An 18,535-nucleotide genomic window follows, 5' to 3' on the forward strand; every position below is an offset into this window, starting at 1 on the left:
CATGTCCTTTGCTATGGCGCTTTATTTTTTTTTAAGATTTTTATTTATTTATTTGACAGAGAGAGATCACAAGTAGGCAGAACAGCAAGCAGAGAGAGAGGAGGAAGCAGGCTCCCTGCTGAGCAGAGAGCCCAATGCAGGTTTCCATCTCAGGACCCTGAGATCATGACCTGGGCCGAAAGCAGAGGCTTAACCCACTGAGCCATCCAGGCGCTCCATGCTATGGCGCTTTATTTTCTTAAAAGCACAGTTTCCAGAGCATTTCCATTTAGACCCCATAGCCCAAGCATTTGTTCAGATATGTTCACTAACACCCAACATCTGCAGTACACCTGTTGAAAACACTGCATAAGAAAACCTAATCTTTTACCACATTTCATCTCATGGTTGCAGGGGTGTTGGTATGGTTTGTTGAAACTATAACAGGCACAAAAAGGACAGTAAAACAAAACAAAACATATACTGTACTTTCAAAAAACAACTTTATTTAGGGCATACAAGGTATTTACTATACTTACCGTATCCCATATCTGAAGTTTTATCTGTTTCCCGTCAATAGTTATCATTCGAGCACCAAACTCTACACCTGAACAGACAAAAAACGATTTGTTACACAAACGAGAGGGACTGTATTTCACATTTAAGGATTTTTAAAAAGGATGTCTATTTCCAGGACATACTAAGCCAGGTGATACACAGATGAACTTTATCAAATACCGCTCCTACCCTCAGAAAACATATAATCTAAAGCAGACGTGCTAAAAGGTGTAAGCTAAAGACACAATTAAAATACTAAGAAATTCAAGTCTAGTATAGTTAGGAAACAAACTGTGGTCTTCCTGTTTCAGAGGATCAATAATATAAAAACTAGAAATGAGATTCAAGAACCATCATTATTAGTTAACAAATACTAAAATTTCTTAAGAACTATTAATGTGGTATAAAAATTACTGAAAGGGATAAATGCATTTTAGCATCACAGTTTTGGTTCCTAGTGTGCGTTATCAACTAGAAAAGAAAATTCTAAATCTACCCACTAGAGAGAACCACTGTTTAAACATACTTCCAGACATTGCTCCATAGGTAGCATATTCTTTGTATATACACAGAAGTGTACAATTTATATAAATGGGAGCATAGAAATGCTGTTCTCTAATTTGCTTTTCAGTCAATAACATAAACATTATTCCATATCACAAATCTCATTACAAATCAATAAATCTATAAAACTATGCCATTATTTTTGATAGCTGCATAATAAGCCAACTTTACTGAGCTGGTATTCTACCGCTACAAGTTCAGGTCATTCCCAAATTTTCACTAAGTAGTTAAAACCGAAATGAATTTTCTGCATACATTTTTCAGCCAATGATTATGATTTTAGGCAAATTATAGGAAATAGAATTGCAGGTCAAAGGGAGTACAGACTTTACACTTGTAAGTTAACTACTTTGGCTTTTTTCCTTCATTTGTCATCCTTTTTGAAAGCACTCAGGCAATCATCAAAACAGGAGGAGGAGGAAAAAAGGGGATAATTTCGGAACAGCACACAGCTGTGAAGGAGATGCTGAAAGAAGTCTATCACTTATATTACACCAAGTCATTACTGCTTGGAGTGTGCTCTATCAGTATTTAGATCAGAGTCAGGGTGAAGGGAAGACACACATGGTCCTCAGAAACCAGATGTCATCCTGGCAGAAAAACAGTTTCTAGTTGCCCAGAGAAGGGCACACTGCCCAGTGTCAGGGTTCCATTTCAGCATTTCCTGTAATTCCCCCAACCACGGTCAGGAGGATGGGATAGACAGGTAATTTGTTCTTTCAGGATATGTAACTCGAAGGTTTCCGTCTGCATTTTAATACTGATTCCATCCGAGGGACATAGTCAATACCAAAAAACTAATGGTCTGTTTCTCAGACTCGGAAATAAAAAAGAGGTTGAGAGGCCCCAGGAGTCATGATGTACTAGAATGAAAAATGCAAAATTCCAAAATTATGCCATATAAAATCATTTTTTATCTACCTATCTATAGACTCATTACAAATGCATATAAATATATACACACATATATTCACATGTATTCTGTGCCACAGGGTGGGAGACACCCAAAACAACCATCTACCAGCTTACCATTAATGACATGAAAATGAAAGGAGCTGAGGGGAGAAACCAGTGGCTAAATACCACACAAATGTTCTTTGAGGTGTTAATATTTAAAAGGAATGTACTAATGTACAAAGTTCTACATAGCTAGATATTTAACTGACTGGGAGCCTTTTCATGACTCTATTGTTTCTAGCCATAAACTAGAGATAGAAATCCTGTTTCTCCTGTCATTGTCAGAGGTGAGCTTTTAACCATAATCTAAAAATGCTGCACTATTCACTGGGATTAAAGATTTCTTCAACCCAATATATAATGTCAAATTTGACAATCAACAACAACAAAACCCAAAAAATTAGAAATAGACCCTTGGATGGATATCAGGGTTGGACAGGCAAGGCAAGCAAGGGCAAGCAGATGCTCCTTCTCGGGAACTGACATCTTGAGCAGAGAGGGACGCAGATATGACAAGTGACCGGCATGCATTCTGTCCCAGCACATGAAAGGCTCCCAATAGCTCTGCTGCTGCAAGACGGCAGCTATGGCCCCTGCTTCCTGGCCCCTCAGATGGTTCATTCCCACCCACGTCCAAGGCTTCCCTCTTCTGCAGGTTCTATATAAAACCCCAGGTATTCTAATATAGATCCCCTTTTGTTTAACTTACTAGCCACAAATGCATTTCGGTACATTTATCTCTTTATTCAAAGTAATAAAGGTTGTTTGAAATCAAACAGAAACAGAATCTGATTTCAGCTTCAGAACCATAATTCTTTCTCACTTACCTACTTGTAACTTGGCTCAACGTGGGTTTTACCTTTCTAGTCTATGCAGCAAAAGAAAATACCGAAACCTGAAAGTCCTGTAAGACTCGGTAACACAAAAAACTGAAAACCTATTTCTCTTCTGCATTATTAAAATTTTTAAATCTTCTTCCTTAAGTATGTACATATGCTTGAAAATCCCATTTTCCCTATCTTTTTTCCAAGGGATAAATCATTATCCCCTACGCCCTTGAGGCTCTCTTCCCAGATACATTTTCAATTAACAGCTAATTTGGCTGCCAGAGAAATTGTCTGTGGAGCCAAATGCAAGAAGGCCTCATTTACCTGACATTGTTAGGGAGAGATTCTGATTTTTTCAGACAGGTTATTCACTTGAAACCTTCCAGAACAAAATACTCTGAATGTAAATACATATACTTTTTAACTCTCTCTAGATCATTATCATCCTTACATTGTAAGAACTTGAAACTTTGCAGAGTAACAATTTATTGAGCATTCAGTGATCAATACCTACTAACTGTGGAACCTTGGGCAAATTGTTAAATTGCTTCTGTGTCATAGTTTTCTTACCTGTAAAATGGTATTAGTGATACCCATCTCCTAAGATTTTTTTCAAGATTAAAAGGGTTATACACAAAATACAACAGTGTTTGGCGTACTAGAAGTATTCAGTATGTGTGAGCCAATATTATTATTATTCTATACTATACACCAAAATTTCTAAACCACCATTCACATATAAACTAACGATGACAGCCTGTCGAGAAAGGGCCACCTATTAGGGCCAGGTCATCATGGGGTGCCAAAGCAGAGAGCAGAGGTAGACCAGCAGAACACAGGGACGTGCTCTGGGACATAGATGTTACGGATGTTCAAAACAGAGACTTGTGGGAAGAAGGCTCTATTCCCCTAATTCTAGAAACAAGGGGAAAACTAGATATTAAAGAGCGATTTCCCTAATTTTCTAAGAAAAGTGAACAGCATAAGCCATACTCAAAGGTAAACCACTAGAGGAATTCAAATTACAGAGAAAATGATTATAATGTCCTCAACTTGTAAATTATTCTAGAGATTTAGGTCACAAATTATAAAAACAAAACTAAAAGGTACAAATTTTAGCCAAAGAAAAAATTATGACTTACAGATAAGACCAGTCTATCCAGAGCATGCAAACTAAGTAAACAAAAATAATGGTGAAAAAAAATCCTTATCCACAATAGTAACAAAATCTATAATACGCCAAAATAAACTTAAAGAAAGCACAAGGCCTGCCTGTATGAAGAAATTCGTTAAACTTTACTGAAGGGCACTTAAAAGGTTGGAAAAAATGCAAACACATGCGTATATAAATAGGTGATTTTAATATACTAAAAACATAAATTGTCTCCAAGTTAACCAATAAATTTAATAAAATTCTTCTCAAACTGTAAAAGCGTCACTAAAAATTTGCATTTGGCAAACTGAGACTTTCATTCTTCATTTGGAAGAATGAATTCACACGGATGATCAAGAAAACTTAGAATAGGAAAAAATGCCAATCACATATTAAGTAGACTACAATTACTATAAATATCCATGTGATATTTTCTCATGAAATAGAGGAGGAAAAAAAACCCAAACAAAAAACCCCCCAAAACATAAATGGAATAGATTTGAGAGGCCCTGAACAGGCTTGCCTACATATGGAGATTTAGCATATGATAAAGGTTCCTGTTCAAACAGGAAAGAAAGATGGCTTATTTAATTAATGGTGTGGGGACACATGCTACACACAGATTAAAGAAAATGATATACATGGCCATATACCAGATAGGGTACAAATTTATAGTATCTGAAGAATAATTAAGAGAATATTATGTAAGTTTTGTATTGGGGAGTCCTTCCTTAGTGAGGCCTGAAAGTCATAAGAAAAACATCAAAGGATCTGACCGATAAAACAAAAAACAAACTAATATTAGAAGAGGCAAAGATAAAAACAGGTTAATTCAAAGAGAAAAGACACAGAAGCAGTTCTAAAACATATAGCAAAATGCTCAGCCTCATGAAAAATTCAGGAACAGGAACTTTTCTCTATTTCACAAAGAGTAAAAGCTTAGAAGCAGCGGTGAAGGGCAAGGATGAGCAGAACCAGGTACTTTCTTCAGTACTCCCACAGAGGGAGGGCAAATCAGAACAGCTCCGTGTGTTTATGGATACATTTTAAAACTCTAGAAGGTGACATACACAACAGTGGGTGATGAAGGCCAAAGAAAAGTCATAAGGGGAATTTAACTTTCTCTGGATTTTTAACAAGGTTTTCATAATAACCACACCCTGTCAAGAAAATACATTTACATTTTATCATTCAGATAACACAGACTTTGTGAGATCTAAATTAGATGTTCACAGGTCCTCTAAGCTACCTTCCTAGTTCTTGGCAATGCTATTTTAGGTAACTCAAATTACCTCTGAAAACTGAATCCCAAATAAAAGAGGTGTGTTTTCAACTGATTTGTGGGAAGTCAGGTACAAGAAATAATGCTTTGATTCTACCACCTCTTCCCCCAATGACTCCTTGCAGTCATTTCTTATAGGATGACTAGTTTAAAGACTTGGGGAAGATAGGCAGGAAGGGGGCATCAACATATAAATGGTCTGGCCCCTAGATCAGTGTTGTCCATTACTAGGTAGCCAAATAAATACCGTGGGAATTAGTGGGCTGTAATTAGCATTATTTCTACACAATGTAATTAAACAGCATTAGACAAATGCATGTATCAAGCACTGTAATGTTAAATGTTACTTTCTGAAGCTCTCTCCCCAGACAGATAGTATATTCTAAATTTAGAAAACATTTACAGTCTTTATATGTACCAGGCCCTGGAGATACAGCAATGAACAAAACAGATCTGCTATCATGAACTTTATTTTTATAGTAGTGGCAGACAATATTCATTTATAATCACTTGTATAAAAAGTTAAGGAGAAAAACAAATCTAGGCAAGAGGATGGGTATGAGGGGGTGTGTGTGCATACAGGTACACTTGTGAGGATCTAGGAGGAAAAAAATCAGGAGCAATTTGGATCACATTAAGTTTGAGATGCTTATTAGGCACCTAAGAGAAAGGAGATGTTGAAGAAGCAGATGGATATATGCACATGGGGAGGAGAGAGCTTAGCTGGACTAAATTCAAAAAAGAATGAGGGGAGGAGAAAAACCAGAGACAGAAAATACAAACAATTCTTTCTGAGGACTTTTGCTAAAAGGAAACAAAAGGATTGAAAGCTGAAAAAGATAACAGTCATGAAAAATGACAATCAAAAAGGGATAAATGAATGACACCTGGGAGAACAAAGAACTGCTGAAGCTGTGTTCTTGAGCAGGCCTTGGCTAGCGACTCCTGGTTCATCCAGGTAGCAAGGAAAAGGCGGAGTTTATGAGTTCATGGTAGGTGGTGGTGAGGGTTGGTGAGTCTATGTGGTGATGGAGACCTGTAAAAATGGCTCTTCTGCTTGACTCTATTTTCTGAAATAGATGAAGGTTATTATCTGAGAGTGAAGATAGGGAAGGTAGTGCATGCTTAAAGAACAAGACGGTATAACACAGTTGTACAGGACAGTGGAAAATGAGTGGACTGGAAATAAGGTGTAATTGTCAAGCAGTTAGAAGTTAGTGTCTAAGAAATTACTATGAGATTAGTTAGCATGGCTCTGTGTTTTTCTCCAAGCAGGATAGAATAAGTAGTTGGATTTAACCTATGGGTTAGCCATAGCTATGGTTAGCCATAAGCTAAGCAAAGGAGGGGATGGGGGATTGAGGGTACATGTGGGAGTGATTATAATGACATAATTACAATGGCTAGAATTAAAGCTGGGTAAGGAGGGAAGCAGGACTACCAGAGGGGTCAGAGTAGAAAGACAGCAGGATCAATGGATTATAGGACCGATGGGGCAAATAAATCATTAGGGAGAGCAACTAGAGGGTATGAGTTAGAAGGATAGGAGAATAGTCAAAAGGTCAGATGCATGAAACTGAGATTCTGGAGTGCTTCCAGACACTGGTAGTGACCAGGTCCTGGGTGTGACTATGGGAGTGAGTAGCTGAGGGAGAGGGGGAGGTAAGGTCACAGGAGGAGAGGAAGTAAAGCAACTGAGAGGCCAGGATATGTGTGGGAGGGTGAGCTCACATGTATGCATAAGTCAACAATACAAAACAAATTCCTAGCTGGGTAATCAGTATCTAAAAGCCACTGCTCCAATGCTTCTCCAACTTTTCAGATGAATCACTTGGAGATCCTGTTCAAATGCAGAATCTGACTCAGTAGACTCTTGAACAAGCTCACAGAGAATACTGATGCTGCTGGTCAGTGTAATAGTGCGTGAACACACCTGAGTAGCAAGGCTCTAGTCCTGAGCTTCAATGTAACTGGATCCAGGAAGCTCTCTGTAAACTGCTTCACTGCTTCTTTGATGCCTACATTAACAATTCTCACTGAGACAGTAGTCAAAGGGCAAGGAGTATTTCATCGACTCATCCTTGTCTTTTACTTCCTCTGTTTGACTGTTTAATACTTCTTAGTCATGACCTGACCTTAGCTTTTTCACCCTCTTCTACTTCTCAGGCAAAGGAAGGTATGCAGCAGAATCAAGATAATGTCTTACACCTATTTTGGCAAACTTTCCAATGTTCCTTTAAAATAAATGCATGCTAATAACCTGAAAAATAAATTGCTGTGATGGTGTCATAAGGTGTAGCAGCCAGGGTCCAACCAGAAAAACACAAACCATATTAAAGTTCTAAAATCAAGGGAATTTAATGTAGGGAGTTAGTTACAGGAAAGAAAGAGCTAAGGAGCTCAAAGAAGGGATGGTGAAGAAGCCAAGAGATTAGCACCTGCGGGAAAGTGCTACCATCCGGAGGCTGGGAGAACACAGAAACGGGTTGGCAGGCCTTATGAGCCACACCATCAGTGGGCCTGTCACCACCAGAGGCTGGGGCTAGAGTCTTGGAGCACACACAGTTAACCCAGGCAGACAGAGAAAAGAAGATGCTTGGCTTCCCTTTGCTTTTAGCCTCCGACCTCCCACAACCATGCACCAGTAAACCCAGAGGGAAGCCAGCTGGAACACCTGCAGGAGTTACAGTTGCAAACAACTCCCTTTGGTCCATCTCCTTCTCTCTCTCCATAGGCACAGGCCTTGCCGATTTCTGACAGCAGGCGTAGGGCCATCCTCTCCATCAGGTGTACCACAAGCCTCAGAAATGTATATGAAAGCTTCACAGAAGGGGACATACTTTTGGTTAGTCCCCTATACTAAAAGCAACTGTGTGGCTAGTTGCATCAGGACTGAGTCAGGCTTAAGAGAGAGCTTAAGAGAGAGCTTTGACCATCTGGGCAAAGAGCAGATCCTACACAAAACTGGGCTCACTGGAGGTAAACTATGAAATGAAATAAGGGCCAGCCTGAAACAACAGTACCTGTTTTACCCTTCGTTATTGTGTATCCTTACAACTAGCAAAATTAAAATGGAATCTGAATATTCTCATGGATAGCAGCCACTTGGAAAAAGATTTCCATATATCCACAAAGTACATGTGGCTTGGCTGAAAAAAGTCATCTAAATAATTTGATTAACAAACTCTGTGTTTGATTTGGTATTCTAAAAATACACAGGACACAAGAATCAACTTGCTTTTAAGGATAATTTAAAGAGATGTGTAGAAAATAAGCAGTCACCAGCTGAGAAGATACACCCAACTATCAGTTATAAAATTAAAGTAGATTTCAGTCTAACAGTTACTGGTAACTGTCTCATTTATTCTTTGCAACTTAGGGCACTAAAAATGACTGCTGGCAGTTTTTCTCAATTAATAATTATAGGTAAACCTACAGCATTCACCATGTTGCCATGCACTGTTCTAATGCTTCACATTTATTAACTTGTTGATTCCTCACAACTGAACTTTGTGAGATTGGTACCACTATTATTCTCATTTTACAGATAAAAGAAACTGACACATGGAGTGGTAACATGGCTTATCCAGCTAGTTAGTGGCACAGCCTTGATTTGAACTCTGGCAAGCTGGTCCAGTCTCTGAACATACCCATATTCTATATTGTCTTGCAATCATTTGTTTATTATTAAATACAATCACAATCTTAAATATTTATATCTTCCTGTTGTCTTCTGACCACTTTTACAAAGTTGGATAATATTTTTACCATACTTATACATTTTCAAAAAGTGATGGGATGAAACTGTGCAGCAACAAATCTAGTTTCACAGATTCTTTTTGATTCATCATTAATAGAATGGACCCCCTTTAGCACATTCTATTTCTACTGCCCAAAACTTCTGAATGTTTCTCATCTCTTGGATAAAACTTACCGATAGTCAGGTCATGCACTGGCTGAAACCTCTTGTCTGTAAACTGTAGCAATAAGCATGATTTACCAACACCTGAAAGTTTAAAAAAAAAAAAAATTGAGACAAAACTCCCCAAAATTAAGAAACACTTTACAAAAGCACACAGAAAAGAGGCAGCTAGGGTTTTTGGTGCTCTGTAAACAATCTACCACAAATTCTCAGAGCTTTGATTTCATGGGAAATTATGGGATCCATGATTTAAGTGGAAGGTGTTAACCAATCCAAAACACCTTTTCATCCTTTGTTATTCATTTGACATAGACAAAACCAGCAGGTACTCTTAGGAGACAACCAAGCAGGTCCCCTCCGAAGCCCCTACTACCATAGTACTCTAGCAATTAAGGTCAAGTTCATGCACTTTGTTTTTTGTGTAGTAGTGAAAATATTAAAAACAAAGTTACCTCTTTTTGTAGTTCATCTTACTTTTCCTACAAACAAACTGGCAGTTAAATGTGTGTGATCTACTTTGCTCTATCTTCTGGTTAATTCATTTCAGGATCAACTCTAATCTTTTTTATTTTTTTTTCTTAAGGTTTATTTGAGAGAGAGCTTGAGCAGACTGAGGGGAAAGGGGAGGGGCAGAGGGAGAAGCACACTTCCCACTGAGCAGGGAGCCTAATCCCAGGACCCCAGAATCACGACTGGAGCCAAAGGCAGATGCTTAACCCACTGAGCCACCCAGGCGTCCCCAGGATCAACTCTAATCTGAACTGCATCCCTTCACTCTACCACCAAATTTCACTTCATTAAGGTCATGAGTAACTTCCACAGTCCTAATTAAAGACAGATTTTCTGTACTCACCCTACTCACCCTCTGAGAACTGGTTATTGAACTCCATATCATCTTCCTACTCATTCTCAGGCCCTTATCTTCACACTAGACCAAGTCTGCTTACTCAAGAGCATCCTGCACTTCGTCTACTCTTGCACTCAAAAGGCTTTACTGAATGCTAATGGTGCTCTGCACTTGGGACTTGAGGATACAATCATGTGGAATGCTTCCTTCCTTACAGTTGAGTATAGGTAGAAAAATTAAACATTACCAGTGACAATCTATATGAAATGTAATTTGAAATAATTATAATAACTGCCATTTGAAAGAAGAGGGTACTATGAGGACGAGTGACAAGATTAACTTAGACTGAAGGGCTGGAGAAGGTCTTTCTGAAGTGACCCTTAAACTAAGCTGGTCAAGGTCTTCTAGATTATAACCTCCATGAGAGAAGATGATGAATATCTTGCTGTCTTATATAAGGCAATTAATGATTTCGCTGAATGACTGGCCCTAGTCTCAAATGTTACAAAGACTGTCAGAATGCCCAGTAAACAAATCAAAGAAATATGTGGTATATGGTTATGCTTTGGGAAATACTTTATTTGTTCAAAGTTTTCTAAATGGTTTAACTAAAAATAAACTGGAATTTCAAAACATTTGACCTTGGTTTTCTTCTCTTTTCTTTTATCCATGATTTCTTTTTTTACATTACAAAAGGTGTAAAGCCAAACTCATTTTATCAGATTTCCAGCTCCTCTGAATAGCCTTTCAGACGTAGGACAGAAAGGAAAATTATTATTTTTTAAGTAAAATTAGCAAACATTTGAGATATGAACCTTTAGGTATTTTTAAAAGATTAAAAAAATTTTTTAAAGTACAGTCTACCCCTCAACATGGGGTTTGAACTCACCGACCCCAAGGTCAGGAGCCACAGGCTCTACTGACATCCAGCCCCAAGGGTTTGTTGTTGTTTTTTCCAGAGTTGGGGCAGGGGGAGAGAGGAGGGCAGAAGGAGAGGGAGAGACAATCTTCAGTAGGCTCCACAACCCTGAGATCATGACCTGAGCTGAAATCAAGAGACAGACACTTAACTGACTGAGCCACCCAGGCAGTACATCCCCCTCTTTCTATTTTCAAGAGCAGTTTTAGGTTCACAGCAAAACAGAGCATGAGCAGAAAGTACATGTTCCCATATACGCCCTGCCCCACGGGAACACAGTTCTCTTCCACCATCACTATCTACACCAGAGTCATAAGACTCGCTATAATTCATGAACCTACACATAATTATCACTCTCAAAGTCCATAGTTTACATAAGGGCTCTTGGTGTTGTCTATTCTATGGGTTTTGACAAATGTATAATGTATTTACTACTATGGTATCATATAGAATAGTTGCACTGACCTAAAAGTCCCCAATGCTCTGCTTATTAGTCCCTCTCTCACCCTCAGTCCCTGGCAAATGCTAATCTTTTTACTGTCTCCACAGTTTTGCCTTTTCCAGAACATCATTTAGCTGGAATCAACAGTATGTAGCCTTTTCAGATTGGGTTATTTTACTCAGTAACATGCATTTAAGATTTCTCTGTGTCTTTTTTTCATTTTTATTTTTAACATCAAAAATTTCCCCATATGATACAGAAAAATTATGATTAATTAGAAATCATGATTTTTATCACTGAGAAACCTCAAGAATCATCTAACAGACTGGCAACCATGTAAGTGATACAAGAGCCTAAAAAACTTCCTTACCTCACAACAGAATATGTATTGCTTTAGTGATATTAATACCATTTATTCTGACCAAGTGCTAGTTGAGTATAGAAAAGGTGTGCTGTTTGGTTCTTCATTTTAAAGACTTCATATTCTTTCTTCAGGTAATCAAAGTATCTTTCAATTAGAGGTTCTGGGTAATTTGCATCCTTTGTAGACATCTTTAATTTAATACCTGTCTTTTTTATAGTATAAATTTTGCAAAAATCTCCAAGGTTTCTTTCACCAATTTTCTCAAGAACCTCTCTTAATCCTTAATATTCAGATAGTTCTTTAAAAGCATGCTCCATTATCTTTCCTCTTCTTCAGCTATTTATTAGTCTAAATATAAGATCCCCATTCATCAATGGCATTATATGGAATTCAAGCAGCGCTCCAACATTTTTACATAGTTGATGAAACCCTATATATTTTGTGGGACTCGGAATGGATTCACCCTTCATTTTCATAGAGAATGATAGTCACCTGAGGGGAGACACTTAGAATAGATAATTGAATGAAGAATAGTTAAAGTGGCCAATGAATATTTTCATGTTTTTGTAACTGTATTATACAGTCAAGAAACTTGAAATATTTAAAATTTATGATTCCCAACAGATAAACTTATATAAAGCTTCTCTCATGCCAGATATTGTTCTAAGCGATTTACATGTCAGCTTATTTAATGCTTAGGAACAGCATAACACAGTGGTTATGATTTCTGACTCCAAAGCCACACCATACTCCTTGGGCTCCAACCCCAGCCTTGCCAATCACTATCAACAGAACCTCAAATTAGTTATCTTCTCAGGGTCTCATCTTACTAATCTGTAAAAAGTAGGCTAATAATACCTACCTCAGATGTTATTGGGATTATTAAATGAGTTCACACATTAAGTGCTTAAAACAGTATCCGGCACATAATAAAATTCAGTAAAGAATTCAACAAATGTTTGTTACTACTACTAATACTATTATCACTTATTACTATGTCTATATATAATTCAGGCTCCCTAAAGGAAGGAAGCACATTTAGTTTAACCACATGTACTTCTAATGCATGCCAAAATTCAAACTTTCTAGAAATATTTGAGCATGTACTGTGTTCTAAGGCTAAACAACTGGAATATCAGTAAACAATAAGATAAAGGCCTCTGTCCTTCTGGAGTGAGAAGAGACTATGAAAAAATCTTTTTTTTTTTTTTTTAAATGTCTGTGAGATGTTTGTATGTATGTGTATATACTGGGGAGGTGGGGAATGTTGATGGATGGATGGATGAAGATGGCAGTGCAGAGCGTTATGTGTTATGGCACAGAGAAAAAGCTGAGCTAATACATGGGCCCTGGAATACTGGAGGGAAGGAAAGAGAGTGGTGCTTAAATGAGGTGGTCTCTCACTCGGAAGGTGAGATTTAAGTCAAGACTTGAGGAGGTGAGAAAACAGACAAGTGGCTTACTGAGAGAAGAGCACTTTGGGCTAAGGAAATGGCTAGAGGAAAAGCTGTAAATGGGATGTGTTGGAGAAACTGTCGTGAAGCCAAATATGGCTACAGCTCAGAAACCAAGGAAGGGCCCTGCCCCTAAGAGGTGAGCTGGCAGGCATCATAGGGTCTGATCACGCAGACTCCAGGGGAATTTTAAAATTCACTTGTGATAAAATGGGCAATTCACTGCAGGGTTTTGATCAGAAGAGTCATATAATTTCACCTAAATTCTAAAACAATCATTGTGGCTGCAACATTGAGAATGACCTGTTAAGTATAAGCAGATGAGAGAAGCAGGGACTGGTTAAGGAGGCTTTCTCAATGAGGCAAGAAATGGTGTTCTGGACAAGGGCAGGAGCAATGGAGGGGGTTTGAAGTGACTGAATTCTATATACATTCTGAAGCACAGCCAAGAGAATTTGTTGATAGTGTGGATGTGGGTTTTTTTTTTTTTAATATTTTATTTATTTATTTATTTCACAGACAGAGATCACAAGTAGGCAGAGAGGCAGGCAGAGAGAGGAGGAAGCAGGCTCCCCGCTGAGCAGAGAGCCCGATGCGGGGCTTGATCCCAGGACCCTGGGATCATGACCTGAGCTGAAGGCAGAGGCTTTAACCCACTGAGCCACCCAGGCGCCCCTGGATATGGGTTTTGAGAGAAGGAGAACTGCATTAAGAAAGGCTCCAATATTTCTGCCAGATCAAACGGAAGAATCAATGAAGATGGGGGAAAATTATAAGTGGAGTAGGAAGGACTATCAATTCCAGTTTAGTTATTTTGAGATGTTTATTAGACATCCCAGTGGTTAAGGCTGGGTAGGCAAAAGAATATATGAGTTTAGACTTCAGGAAAGACACTGGGGCTGGAGATATAACTTAGAACTGTCAGCATAAGATAGTACTTAGAGCCACAAAAAGAGAGGAACCAGCAAAAAAGACAGGTTTGTTTTAAAAAACACATTTGTTTTATGTAATAGCAGAATTAAACAGAAAAAAAAAAACCCATAAAAGTGGCTTCTCCCAATCCTTCTATCACTGGTTTTCATTCTATATCTGGAACCTGCAAGGCCTTCAAGCATCCTCTCTTCCCTCTTTCCATGCAGACAGACTCCCATGGCTGGTTTCTCACCACCACAGATGCCTTCCTTCCCTGACCATTCTGTGTAAAGTAGCTCCCACTTTCTACCCACTAGAAGTTTTTGATCTTTACCAAAAAAAATCACCAAATCTGTATCAGGTCTCAACCCCAGAGGTTCTGACTGAATTGTCAGCATTATGTAGTGGTTAAAAGCACTACCTGGGTTGGATGAACCTCTGACCTCCATGGGTTTTCTGCTATGTAGAAGCTTTTGTGGGTTTTTTGGTTTTGTTTTGTTTTTTAAAGGTTTTATTTATTATTTATTTGACAGACAGAGATCACAAGTAGGCAGAGAGGCAGGCAGACAGAGAGGAAGGGAAACAGGCTCGCTGCCAAGCAGAGAGCCTGATGTGGGGGCCGATCCCAGGATCCTGGGATCATGACCTGAGCTGAAGGCAAAGGCTTTAACCCACTGAGCCACCCAGGCGCCCCTGCTATGTAGAAGCTTTTGAGTTTGATGCAGTCCCACTCATTTATTTTTGCTTTCACTGCTTTGCTTTTGGTGTCAGATTCAAAAATCATCACCAAGACCAATGTCCAGGTACTTATTGCCCATGTTTCCTTCTATAAGTTTTATGGTTTCGGGTCTTACAATGAGGTCTTTAATCCATTCTGAGTTAATTTTTATGTATGATGTAAGTTAGCGGTCCAGTTTCATGCTTTTGTATGTGGCTGTCTAGTTTTCCTAACAACATTTATTAAAGAGACTGCCCTTTCCCCACTGAATATGCTTGGCTCCTTTGCTGTAAGTGAATTTACCATGTATGCATGGTTTATCTGGGCTCTCTATTCTGTTCTATTGATCCTTGTCTCTGTTTTTAAGCCAATACTATACTGTTTAGATTACTATGGCTTTGTAATATAATTTGAAATTGGGAAGCATGGTGAAACCTCCAGCTTTTTTCTTTCTCAAGATTGTTTTGGCTATTAATTCTTCAATACAAATTAAAATACTTAATAATACCACTGTTAGAGTTCCTGCGATGATGGCACCTTAACTTTTTCTTTTACTTTGGGTCCACATTGCCATCCACTCAGTAGGACTGTACTGTGGTGAGAACTGAGTACCTAAGTACCACGTGAGTGCCAAACAATTACAAGTAATATTCACTAAATTGATGAATTCCTACAGCCCACCCCAGAGCTTCTAATTCAGGAACTCTTTGCTTGGACCCAAAAATTAAAGTAATAAGACCTCCAGTGATTTTTAGGCATTGTGTCCTTCACCATAAGAAACAATGGCCTAGTGCCAAGTATTCTACGGAGGTTCATTTGCTTACGCCTAAATTGACTTCCACCAATTTCAACGTCATTTTTAAAAACTGGAAATGGCCCTATTTTTAAAAATCATAACACACATGGATTTAAAATTAAAAAAGCAAAGGTATGAAAAGTACCAGAGCCAATTCCTAACCACTGAAGATAAGTTTTGTCCAACTACCATTCTGAAATCATGGCTGCATATTTTCATCTACCACATTTGGCTCTCAAAAACAAAATGTAACAAAAGCTCCATGAATGAATGGCCTATCTCATAACTAAAAGTAACCTGCTGAAGAACTGTATATTTTATTTTTATGATTTTGTTTATTTGAGGCCTCTCTTTTGAGGAGTCTGGCAAAGGTTTATCGATTTTGCTGATCTTTTCAAAGAACTAGCTTGTTTTACCAATCTGCCTACGGTTTTTTGTTCTTTTTTTTAGAACTGTATGCTTTAAAGTCATACCAAAAAATGACAGACCTCCAACATAGATCATTCAGAGATGTGGTGAGCTGGCTGAAATATTAGTAGCTTATTTAGCCAACATAGAATATCTTACTCTCCTTTGCACTAACATTCCAAATTGAAAGACACGTAAAGAAAAAACAATAAAGTCTGCTCTTTTTAAACAGGAAATTAATAAACTCAGCATGGTATATTAAAACACAAGCTTTACAGTTGAAACACCAGTGTTCAAGTCCATCTGTATCATTTCATAACCTGTGAACTTGGACAAATTAGATATAGAAACTATGCTCCATTTCTCCATGTGTAAAATGGGAAAAAGAAAATATAGTATTCCTACTTCAAAGGACTATCATAAGGCTCAAATGTAAAATTTTCAAGTCTTACAAATTCAAAAGTTTTAATAAAAATGTTGAGGATTCTTTAAGATAAATACAGCTAAGGAGCAAATCTCCCACCAAACCCATCCAATCTTGAGTTCAAAATTTTAAACATATTATCTTCTAAAATTAACTGAAGAAAATATTCACTAATCTATGATATTCTTTCAAATAAAATTTCAGAGTTGTTCTTATCCTATTGGCTCTCCATACATTGTCCTCCCTAAGACAGCAATCCTCTCAACTAATTCAATTAGATACTGATCTGGTTCCTTATTGTAGTAGGCAGAAGAGTGGTCCGTGAAAAGGTATGTCCAAGTACTAACCCCCAGAATCAGGGACCTTATTTAGGAAAAGGATCTTTGCAGATATAATTAAAATATATATATTCTGAGATAATTTTAGTCTGGATTTTGTCTGGGACCTAAATCCCATGACAAATGTACTCAAAAGAGAAAGGCAGGGGGAGACAAAGACAGATAGAGGTGACAGGCTATGCAAAGACAGAGGCAGAGACAGTTAGGCCGCCACCAAAAGCTACAAGAGGCAAGGAAGGATTTTCTCTGGAGGTTTCAAAGGGACAGCAGCCCTGCAGATACCCAGATTCTGGACTTCTGGCCTCCAGAGCTACAAGAGAAGAGATTTCTGTTGTTTTAAGCCCTAAAACAAGTTTGTGATAATCTGTTACAGCAGCCCTAGGAAACCAATATATGTATCAAGAGTCATCTTTCATTCCTCCTCCTGGGACTTTTCTGTTGTTAGTCTTCCAGGCTTGTTGATATCATCTGTAATAATTCCTACTATAATCTGTAAAGTGCCTCAAACACCAGAAATATTAAGAGCAGTAAAGGAAGAGAAAACAGGGGATATAGAACATTTATTTGAGAAATCTGTCAGTGAAGGCTAGGAGGAAAGGTTAAGAGACAGTCATTCAAAAAAATATTTATGGAGGGGTGCCTGGGTGGCTCAGTGGGTTAAGCGTCTGCCTTCAGCTCAGGTGATGATCTCAGGGTCCTGGAATCGAGCCCCACATCGGGCTCTCTGCTCGGTGGGGAGCCTGCTTCCCCCCCTCTCTCTGCCTGCCTCTCTGCCTACTTGTGATCTCTGTCAAATGAATAGGTGAAATCTTAAAAAAAAAAAAAAATTAAAAAAAATTTTATGGAGTACTTCCTATAGTCCAGACACCAGTATAAATAAATTAGTAATAAAAACAAAGAAATTAAAGAAAGTTTCCAAGAAGATGTAGCTTTCAAAACACAAGGTATCTTTTCCCTGAAAATTGAAGGTATGGAAACAATTATGCTCACAAGGCTGAAAGAGTTGCTAAAGAATCAATAAAGTGAGGGACACCTGGATGGCTCAGTTGGCTGAGTGTCAGACTCTTGATTTCAGCTCACATCGTGATCTAAGGGTGGCAGGATCAAGCCCTGCATGGGGCTCCGTGTTCAGCAGGGAGTCTGCATCTCTCCTTCCCCTTGGCCCCTCCCTCCACTAGCATGCACACACATGCTCGCCTGTGCTCATGCTCATGCTTGCGTGTGCATTCTCTCTCTCAAATAAATAAATAAATAAAGCTTTAAAGAAAGAAAAGAATTGATAAAGTGAAAGGAAACAGGAAGTTGTTGGGATACAGCCATCCTTTCCTTGAAGCAAATCATCTACTCCCATTTCTGTATCTTTGGTTTTACAATATTAAAGTACCCTAAATACTTTAAACACTTCTGGGATGAGACCAAAAATGAAAATGACTAAAGCAGATAATGCCAGTATTTCTTACACACCTGGCTGTTTGCACACATTTATCTAGCATACTTTAAATGTTCTTTCCCCAATACTTGGTGACTTTGGTCCACTTTGCTAACAGCTACTTATCTTTGCAACTTAACTCAAGTGCCATAACCCCTAGGAAGCTTCCATAATACATACCTACCTTCACAAAGTGAGTTAGGTATTCTTCTGATTTTAAATTATGAAGACTTTCTTGCTGT

General features: G+C 38.3%; 1 protein-coding gene across 1 annotated transcript in view; it reads right to left on the bottom strand.

Annotated features, from left to right (window-relative positions):
* RAB2A (RAB2A, member RAS oncogene family) overlaps positions 1–18,535 on the bottom strand; it is a 90,285-nt gene that overhangs the window by 48,755 nt on the left and 22,995 nt on the right. Inside the window, exons 2-3 of the mRNA XM_080800810.1 lie at positions 9,255–9,326; positions 519–586 (exon numbers count right to left, since the gene is read on the bottom strand). Coding sequence (XP_080656936.1) covers positions 519–586; positions 9,255–9,326 — 140 coding nt within the window. The remainder of the gene's footprint in view (positions 1–518; positions 587–9,254; positions 9,327–18,535) is intronic.

This window comes from Martes martes (genome assembly GCF_963455335.1).
Source record: "Martes martes genome assembly, chromosome: 4".
In the NCBI taxonomy this organism is placed as follows: domain Eukaryota; kingdom Metazoa; phylum Chordata; class Mammalia; order Carnivora; family Mustelidae; genus Martes; species Martes martes.